The sequence below is a fragment of the Quercus suber genome, unplaced genomic scaffold, assembly GCF_002906115.3.
Source record: "Quercus suber isolate HL8 unplaced genomic scaffold, Cork oak 2.0 scaffold_99, whole genome shotgun sequence".
In the NCBI taxonomy this organism is placed as follows: Eukaryota; Viridiplantae; Streptophyta; class Magnoliopsida; order Fagales; family Fagaceae; genus Quercus; species Quercus suber.
In genome coordinates, this window is record NW_027069564.1 from 1026061 (window position 1) to 1036358 (window position 10298).

Here is a 10298-nt window from a genome sequence, read left to right on the forward strand (position 1 = left end):
GCACACTCACACATCCTTACATGGAAATTACTTGCACATCACGGCCAAAGGCCTTACCACGCAATCAAATCTTCTACGTATGGAAAGGTGATCCCGAGTATCTTAAGATCCTTCTCTCTACAAGGAAATTCCCCAGTAATAAGGGATTCAGGTCAGTCTTCTACCACTATATAAACCACAAACCTTACCTTTCTTGAGGTACGCGAATTCTCCTTAGCTCTTGCACTTTTGAGTTCTTGGAGATTCTTCTATCACTAACTTAACCTTCGAAGGGTCTTTGGCCGATATCCTATTAGTGCCCGTTGATTGGTTCTCCTCTTTTGTTCTTCAGGTACACCCATTGACATGTGTTGACGACCAACTCACTATGATTTTTGTGCATCATCATCAACCATCCATCAAAGCATTCATGAAAGCATGATCTGTAATTTCAAACCTTTCTCTATTGCGCTGAGTTAAGATTAACTTTTAGGTAAATTGGATCGCAAATCCAAGGATCTCTAAACAGAGAAAATAAAAAAAATTTACTTGGCAAATGAATAAAACAAAACATTGAAATGATAACTTGCCATATGGTGGGGTAGGCCTACCTCAGCTAGATAATAATCTTTCGACAAAAGCATTTCTTGATTACGACTATGTATTGCTGCAATGGATAAACACACAAAAAAGGCAAGTGTACCCATGAATGATGTCTACGTACTTTTTCAGGCCTAATGTATAAAACAATTAAGATTTTCCGAGTAGGAAAATGAAATATCCTAAGATGATGATGAAAAATTAATAGGATCATTCCTATTGAAGCCCTATTGAACTTTTATGCTTTATTCCCTTGCTTCTCTATTCTATTCTTCTCTAATTTGAAAGCAGCTCTTTCCTCTTTATGTTTTTGGGATTTCATTTTTGTTTCTAAGATTGTAAATTTTTTGTCTAACAATGTGGCCTATTGGGTGGCCGTTTGTAATTGGGATGAGCCTATCTCCATCTCCTTTCTTCCTTCTTGGGTGCTTGTCCCTCAAGTTGGAGATGGCTTGAGGGCCCTCTCTTGTTTCTCTTTGATATATTATTTTTCATAAATAAATAGGATCATTCCTGATAGAAGAGGAAGATGAATATACTAGACATGACAAAATTGTATTTAAAAGACATTTTTCTAGAAATGTGATATGTTAAAATTTTGTACAGAAGAGATCTGTCAATTTCATGACTGCCATTTATTCCCCTAAGTTCCAAATTAATCTAAGTTATACTCCATAGAAGTCTGGTTTCCAATTGCAATGGTTTTTTAATTGAACTCTGATTACTATAATGCAAAGGCTTCTTTGGCCATGCTTCAATGCAGGTTTAATGTAACCTCACAAGTTGATATCATCATATAATACTAGTAGTCTAAGTGGAAGTCCATGTCTCGCTAATCAAGGATTTTTTCTATCCACGTTGAGTTTCTCAAAGGACAAAGCTCGGAAGTTATACCTGTGGGGGTGGAAAAAAGGACTTGTCTTGAAACAGAGAACAAGACTCTTAGACTCAAAAAAAGAAAAAAAAAAAAAGCAAAAAAAAGACAAAATCAAGAACAACCCTTTTGTTTATAAGAATTTCCAAAGATAGTGGATGCACTTTTTAGATCTACTCATATTGAGTCCCACGCATTGATTTTAGCACTCAACTCAAAGGCCAACTCTTAAAACTCATATCTGTCTAGGCAAAAATTAGGCTTCAATGGACCTAACCGATTTGTGGGTTCTTTTTTTATTTTATTTTTTTGGGCATAAAACGGATTAGTTGACTAGGGACCAATATTAGGATGCTACCTTTGGTATTTATAAGTTAAGTGGTGACCATGTTAGTGAGACACAGCTTAAATCGTATTTTTGTACAAAAATAATTTATAAATACCTTGCCTGCGTATCTTAAGTTCATTGGTGTACCTGCTCCAGGCAAGGAAAGAACCCAATGGGCTTTTGCTAAAGCTTATAACCGCCCAACATGGCACTCTGTGTTGAACCCAACTGGACCATTATTTTCCTTTAAACAAACATTTTGTTCATGTGTTGTTTAGACTTTAAATTGAACCCAACTGCCTTTTTCACTCTTTTAGCAAGAATATATAAAATAATATGAAGGATAAGGACACAATTTAGTTGGACTGTTGGTCAATTAATATTTCTTTTGGTGCTCTACTAAATGACTGATTACCAGGAAGACATTCTTTTGTAGGTGATAAAACTAGAGGTTTTTATTTTCTTTAATTTTGGTATTAAAAAAAAAATATATATATATATATATATATACACGCACACTAAGATAAATTCTTTTTTTTTTTTTTTGGTTAAAAGGAGATATATATATATATATATTAGACAGAAACCAAAATGCAGTTTAGATTACAAGCTGGACACAGCGGCCAAAGTAGAGGCAACCTGCCTATAGCTGTACAGACCATTTCTATCAAAGTTAAGTAAACTATCTAATTCATCCCAGGGAGCAGCATCATAAATAACAAAATCCTCCCTCATACAGCACCCAAACTTGGCCAAATAGTCAGCACACCTATTCGCCTCTCTAAACACATGAGCCACTCGAACCTGTGCAAGCTTTTCCATGAGGGATCTGCAATCAAGAAGCAATGGAAAAAGCTTTTTGTTAGAGCTGTTAGCATTATTTATCATCTCCACAATTGCCTTGGCATCAAGTTCTACTTCCAAATTACTGATTCCCAGCTGAATGGCAAGATACAAACCATCCCTTAAAGCCCACAGCTCAGCCATAACACTTGTGGTGTAACCAATAGATCTAGAGTATCCCCTAATCCACACCCCGTCACTATTCCTTATTAATCCTCCACCACCAGCTCTACCTGGATTCCAAATGAAGCTCCATCTGTGTTGAGCTTGTACCAATTTGGACTAGGCTTGTTCCATTTAATAGGAATGACAGCTCTTGATGTAACTTGCTTAGCTTTGCTTACACAGTAAAAATACTCCCTAGCTTGGCTAAGACACACCTTATGAAGCATGGTGTCAGGAATAGAGTTTTCAAATACCACTTTATTCCTATTTTTCCACAAATTCTAGATAGCAAAAAGAAATAGAAAGCACCAAGGAATAGATCCTCTATGCCTGACTTCACTCAAACAATTATACTTCAGCCAACCTTCAACAGTATCGGTAAAAGAATTAACAAGAGACGGAGGCACCTCCAAATTCCTCCATAGATTACGAGCAAATACACAATCACGGAGTACATGGACTATAGTTTCATCCTGAACTCTACACATAGGACATATCTTATCACACATTATGCCTCTTGCCAAAAGAACATCCTTCACTGTAATACTATCATGCAAACATAGCCACAGGAAGCAAGTAATTCTCGGCAATATATCTAATTTCCAAATCCAGTTTCCATGAAATGGCATGATAGGTTTCTCACCTTGAATAACCAAGCGATAAGCTGATCCAACAGTGAATTCTCCATTCTTGGAGAATTTCCACCACACTGCATCTCTCCCACTTCCATGCAATTGAATTGGGACAGCCTTAATTTTTTCTGTAATGTGCTGAGAGAGATCAAATGAAACCAGCTCCCAATTCCACTTCTGACCACCATACAGCTCCGCAACTGTCAAGTTTTGCTCTCCTTGCCCAAGCGGCCCTTCAATCATACCCCTAAGAGAATCACCATTAACCCAATTGTCCATCCACACCTTTACCCATGTCCATTCCCAATCCCCAAGAAATACCTTTTTGGAAAATAGGGAAACCCAAGTTAATGGCTTTCCAATTAGGAGACGATGGCAATTTATCAGGCTTTGTCGATGTAATTCTAGATTGGGAACAATATTTATTCAGAATAACCCTCGCCCACAAAGCATCTTGTTCATGAAACATCCTCCAATTCAATTTGGGTAGCAATGCTATATTCTTAGCTCTCGCCTCTTGGATTCCCAATCCTCCTTCTTCTTTTGATTTTATAATCTTGCTCCAACCCATCATGGACATTCTTCTTTTCTCATTTGTCGACCCCCATAAAAAATCCCGGTTGATCTTATCCAATTTCTCACATACTTGGACTGGAAGGACAGCCCCTTGCATTATGTGGTTTGGGATGGCTGACATGACTGATTTTATTAACACAGCCCGGCCAGCAAAAGACAGAAACTTCGCTTTCCAGCCAGCAAGTTTACTCATAACCCTTTCTACAACAAATTTGTATGGATTCCTAGGAACTCCTCGGTGTTTAAGAGGAAAACCAAGATATTTTCCTATGTTATTGGTCTCCCTAATACCCAACCTGTCACCTAATTCCTCCTTCAACTCATCACTTACATTAGGAGAAAAATAAACTCTAGATTTGTCATGACTAATCTTTTGGCCAGATTCTCTACAAAAGCTGCCAAGCACATCTGAAATTGCTTCACAGTCATGAATATCAGCCTTGCTAAACAGGATGATGTCATCCGCAAAGAGGAGATGAGAAAAGCCTACATTATTCTTCGAGGCCTTTAAAGGTGTCCAGATACCACTTTGACACTTCTGCTCAATGAGATGTCCTAAGTACTCCATGCATAATATAAAAATATAAGGAGACAAAGGATCCCCCTGCCTAATACCCCTAGTAGGCTCAAACTTTTCTAAAGCACCCCCATTAACCAGAATAGAGGTACTCGTGGATGTAATACAACTCATTATGATCTTAGATAGTTTTGGGGGAAAATGAAACGCTTGGAGCACTGTATAAATAAAACTCCACTCTAGTCTATCATAGGCCTTTTCCAAATCTAGCTTCACAGCCATAAAGCCCGTTCTCCCTTTCTTCCTATCTAAAGTATGAAATAATTCCTGGGCAATCAGTACATTATCTGTGCCCCTTCTACCTGGAACAAAAGCAGACTGGACCGGCGAAATTAACCTATCAAGGAGCGGTCTAATCCGAGCCACAAGAATCTTCGAAATAATTTTATAGACCGAGTTGCATAAACTAATAGGCTATAATTGCTCAAGGATTCAGGATTTTGACATTTGGGAACCAAGGAAATTAAAGTCTCATTAAGATAACTCGGAACACATCCTTTCTCAAAGACACTCTTTACCTCCTTACACACCGAATCTTTGACCTCCATCCAGAAATGTTGATAGAAGCCAGCATGCAAACCATCTGGTCCTGGTGCCTTAAAAGGCTTAAGACCCCATAAACCAACCCTAATCTCCTCTTCAAACACATCCCCATCAATTCTAGATCTATCCTCCTCTTCTAAAAAACAACAAGAAAACTCTGAGACATTGGAACTCAAGGAGGTTAGATTCAATTCAGTCATATACAGCTCCTTAAATCCATTTCTAATATACTCCTTAATTTCAACTTCATCCGTCAACCAATTACCCACCACATCCTTTATACACCTAATTTTGTTCCTATGCCTCCGGACCAGTGTAGAAACATGGAAGAAATTAGTATTGCGATCACCAAAATTAGCAGCACTTAATCTAGATTTGAGAGCCCAAAATTCTTCTTCTTGCATTAGAATTAGGGAATAGTCTGAGATCAGTTGTTGTTCCAATTCCAAGAGAAATTCAGACGGATTATTAGCTAGCGCTGTTTGGACACCATTAAGTCTAGCTAATATCCTCCTCTTTCTAGTAAACAAATTCCCAAAAACTTCACAATTCCACTTCCTGGCTCTAACAACAAAATCCAAAGTTGCATCCTGCAAGGCTCTACCTTCAGACCAAGCTTGCTGAACAACTCTGGGAAAGTCGTAATGTAGTAGCCACATGGTCTGGAATCGAAAGGGTTTATGCTGCTGGTTGGCACTAGCTCTACCTAATTCAATTAAAATAGGACAATGGTCCGAAAAAGTCCTAGGAAGATGAGTCACTAAAGCTTCAGGGAAGAGAATACGCCACTCCGGATTAGCAAAGCATCGATCAATTCTTTCTAATATCAGATTTGAAATGGGCCTACGGTTAGTCCACGTGAACTTTGGACCCGCAAAGCCCAAATCCAACATATTACACTCATCTAAACAATCCTTAAATTCTAAAGCTCTATTTAGATTGACATGGTTACCACCAAATTTGTCCTCACCACACAGCACTTCATTAAAATCTCCCAACAAAAGCCAAGGTAAATTATGGAGATGGGCAACAGTATTTAAATTTTCCCATAAAATTCGTCGTTCAGCTAACCTAGGACTAGCATAAATAGCAGTCATAAGCCAAGTGAGATTGGAGGAACGCACCTTAACCGTAGCGTGTATCTCCTGTTCTGTGGAAGATAAAGGAATAACTTCCACTTCATCAGATTTCCAAAGAATCCATAGACCTCCAGCAAAGCCAATGGTCTCCGTGGTAATGAACCCATCAAAAGGCAGCCCTTCAATAATTTTAGCTGCTCTATCTCCGCCCACTCTCGTTTCAGTCACTACTAGCACGGCAGGACGATGATTGATTGCCATTTCAAAAATCCTCCTCTGAAAGTCCGGATTTAAGGCTCCTCTACAATTCCAAAGTAACACATTCATATTTACAAATTGACCTAATGGCACCTCAATCTCCGATGGATTAGTATTCATGGCTACTGCTTCCACCATACTCCACCCCATTCTTCTCAGCAGGTCTTTGGATGCCGTCCAGTTTGGCTTCCAAATGATCATGTGTTTCAAAATGCCTATGATGTCCTCTCTGCAAGTCAGACGCACATCGCAAATTTGCACCGGAGCCATCATTTGGATCAACTTCAGAGTTGGGTGGTTTCCCAGGTGAGCCGTGGCCATCCCTCTGAAGTCCACCAACTTCCGCTCCTGAATAATCCAGCCGGATTCGTCCCAATGGGGCATCACGGATGGCCTCCTTTGCCTGCTCAACGCCTCTAACGCTTCACATGAGATCCCCGGCACGTCCGTGAGGAAGTTCCACCATGGATTGGGTGTGAGAGCCCAAGCCTTGTGCTCCAAAGGAAGGTCCCCCAAACTGATACTCTCTGGTGTTATGGGAAACAGATGCTTCCACGCCTGTCTCAGTTCTTCCTCGAACCATCCCGGTGTTTCCGTTGGCGCCGCTCTTATCTGAGCTATTATCTCCTCTGGAATGGCCACCGCACGGCTCCTGTACCAGATTGCCCACCCGGATCTTGGTAGTGGTGTCAGTCCTATCAAAAATCTCTCCATTCTCAACTTGGTTGCCACTCCCCAACTCCTTTGAAAGCAACAGCAGTCCACTTTTTCCCTCAGAACTGCTAGGAAGCCGTTTATGGTTCTTTGAAGTTTTTGCGTTTCTAATGCCCAGACTTTCAGTACCTTTACCTTTGTTTTTTACAATACCTTTCCTTTTGTTCCCTGGAGAATGCCTCGAATCCAGCTGACACCCATCACGTGAATTTTCAAGGCACTCCTCCATCATACAATCGTTCCGCATCTCGAGAGCACTCTGCATGTTTAGGTCTGCTCCAACACGTGTTGTCTCACTATTTGAATCAACTGGATCACAATGGACTAATTTATTCAAATCCTCACTTGCTTCCACACGTACTGAAGCTTGGGAAATGTCCACAATGCCCTTAGAGTCAACCTGGGAATGGATATTAATCTTCCCTGGCCCACTAGCCTTTCCCATCCTACTCTGATTTTTTTTCTTTCTCGTAACAACCATCCAAGGCCCATAATTAAAATCTGACTGAACTTCCCCACTGGCTTCATTGTTTTCCAACGTTACTCCAGCCACGTTCTCACTATTTGGTTCCTTCCTTTTCAGACCACAACTATCCTGCTTATGTCCAAGTTTGCCGCAACAAAAACAGAGGGAAGAAATGCCTTCATAGAGCACTTTTTGAACTAATCTTCCCACACGGATAGAGCTGATAAGCGGCTTCTCTAAGTCGATCTGGACACAAAGTCGCGCATATCCTCCTCTAGTCTCCGAAGCTGTGAAAGAATCAATGCGTAAAACCGGACCGATAACGCTCCCAATTTTGCGCAACACAGCAGCATCATAAAACTCAATTGGAAGTTCAGGTAATCTTACCCAAACTGCAACCGACGTAAGCTTTGCCTCAGAAGCAATAAAATAAGGCTCCCATGGCTTAATTGCAAGAAAGTGTTCTCCAATAAACCATGGGCCTCCACGAAGCACGAAATCATAGTCATCACTGCCGCTAAAGCGAACCAGAAAAAAGCCTTTACCCATGGCCACACAGTCCATCTTCGCCGTCGGCTTCCACATAGCATTGAGCTTGAACGTGAGGTAGTTAAACCCAACAGATCTGCCGTACACTTTCACAATCAAAGCTCTTGACCAAGGCGCTCGAATTCGAGCTTTAGTTTCTTTGGAAAGTTTGACCTCAGCCATCCCCTCTATTAAAGGCTCCATCTCATCCTCCGATTCATAGTCGTCCTCCCACTCCGTATTGAACTTAAAAGCTTGCGCATACGCTCCAGGAATGTCTCCCACGAGACTGTCTTTGTAACTAACAAGCTTTCTTGGCGGCAAAAAACTCCTAGCACCATCACTTTCTTTAAACTTTTTAACACTACGTTGAAATTCATCCTCTTCTTCGCGTGAACGCTGGGTTGGTACAGAGAACTCTACATCCATCTTTTTTCAAATTTCTTTTCAAGATCACTAACAAAATAAAAAGATATAATTAGGAGTTGAAGTCTGAAAAATCTGCAGAGAATAAAGAGAATAGATGGTACTGGTTAGTAATGAGGAAGTCAATTTGGCTTCGGGAGGTATAACTTCAACATATGAAAATTCCATGCTTGGGTTTGTTTTGGTAACAACACTTCATCCAAAAGCATGGAACTCAAAGCTTAACATGCTGGAAACTGACCAACAGTGATTACCCGGCTTATTTAACAAATTTGCTCATCTAGCAGAGTAACCATTTTTTCTATAGAAAAGTTTCCCGCTTACAGAATTTCCTTTGTGTAGCAATGGAATTAATAATAATGAAAAGGTTATGCATCTCTTTTTTCAGGGAATGATGTCAATTTTATTGAATTTTTGAGCTTTTAGATAAGTGGCTAATCCTATGGGGTGAGATATTTAAAGATTTTCATGGCCTAATGAATGTGTCATGGTAAGATATCATAGTTCCATAAAACCCTGTCAACTTTAGGACGAGTGACCATTTTTTAACTTACAAGGTACAGCTTTCTCTACTCAATAGAAGTACCCGAAATAAAGTCTCTATTTGTCTTAAACCGACTTTACCTTCTTTTTTTTTTTTTTTTTATTTGGAATCTGGATACTATGGTTAAGAGACAATATAATCTATCAACATGAGGATCTAAAGCCAATTTTTTTCAAGGAAGTGGCGAGTCTTGTTTTCGGGCTTTCAGAAACTGGAAATTTCTATGTGCACTGATGAATATTCAAATTTCAAAAATAGAACTTGATGCAAATGTTGTAGTCTCCTTCATGAACAGTCTTACTGTAACTAATGATGAATTTACTACACTTATTGATGAATAAAGGATGCTTCTGAGGCATTTTCCTCAAATTAAAGTCAGAATTAGGCACTGCTATAGGGAAGCAAATTGTTGTGCAGATGCTATAGGGAGCTTTGATGAATGTAATGTTTCCTTATTTTTAATTACCTTCCATCTGATGTCATGTTTTTGTTAAATTGTAGACAATATTGGTCTGTTCTTTAACCTTTGAATGCATTACAGATTAACAAACAAATAAATACAGTTCTTCAATGGCAAAAGAGGAAAATTCCCTAGGATGTTGCTCGAATATGCTAACCAATTGCTAGATACCAATCCCACATTGACAAAATGAATGATCTCTTAAATGTTTATAAGATTCCAACCAAGGCCTGCATATTGCCGGGCTCAGTAATGCGAGCTTGTAACTCAAGTGGGGGCATAAATGTGATGGGACATTGGTCCAAACTAGTTGGTCGGATTTCATTGAGGCTTTCAATCTCTGCCGCCCGTTCCAAGCAAAGAGATGAGCTAATGGACTTGGGCTAAGGCTCTGGGTTCAGTGGTTCCTAAAGATGAGGGCAATGCGTGAGGCTGGTTTCACAGAGCAGTGACAACCTCCCACTCTTTGCAGTGGAAGGATAACGGGTCAGTACCAATGGGATCCAACATGGCCCACTGGGTTGAACCCAATTGAACCATCACTTGTTTTTTTTTTTTTTTTTCTCTCTCTCTCTCTAGCTTTTAATTTCATTTTCATGACCAAAATAACTTTTCCTCTTGCCTATTGAGGACAATTGAAACAGCTTTCTCTTAGAAGAATCTAAAACAAATATGTCCTAGATATTAACTCTTTAATCTAAACAGT

At 39.7% G+C, this 10298-nt stretch overlaps 1 protein-coding gene across 1 annotated transcript; it reads right to left on the reverse strand.

Moving 5' to 3' along the window:
• Positions 1–6878: 6878 nt before the first annotated feature.
• On the reverse strand, positions 6879–8591 carry LOC136068109 (uncharacterized). Its single transcript, XM_065774812.1, has one exon. The coding sequence runs from the start codon at positions 8589–8591 to the stop codon at positions 6879–6881; it is 1713 nt and encodes a 570-aa protein (XP_065630884.1).
• Between the last annotated feature and the right edge of the window lie 1707 nt (positions 8592–10298).

What these genes read in the sequence shown, in the direction of transcription:
- LOC136068109 (XM_065774812.1), bottom strand. Translation starts at nt 8,591, where the DNA reads ATGGATGTAGAGTTCTCTGTACCAACCCAGCGTTCACGCGAAGAAGAG.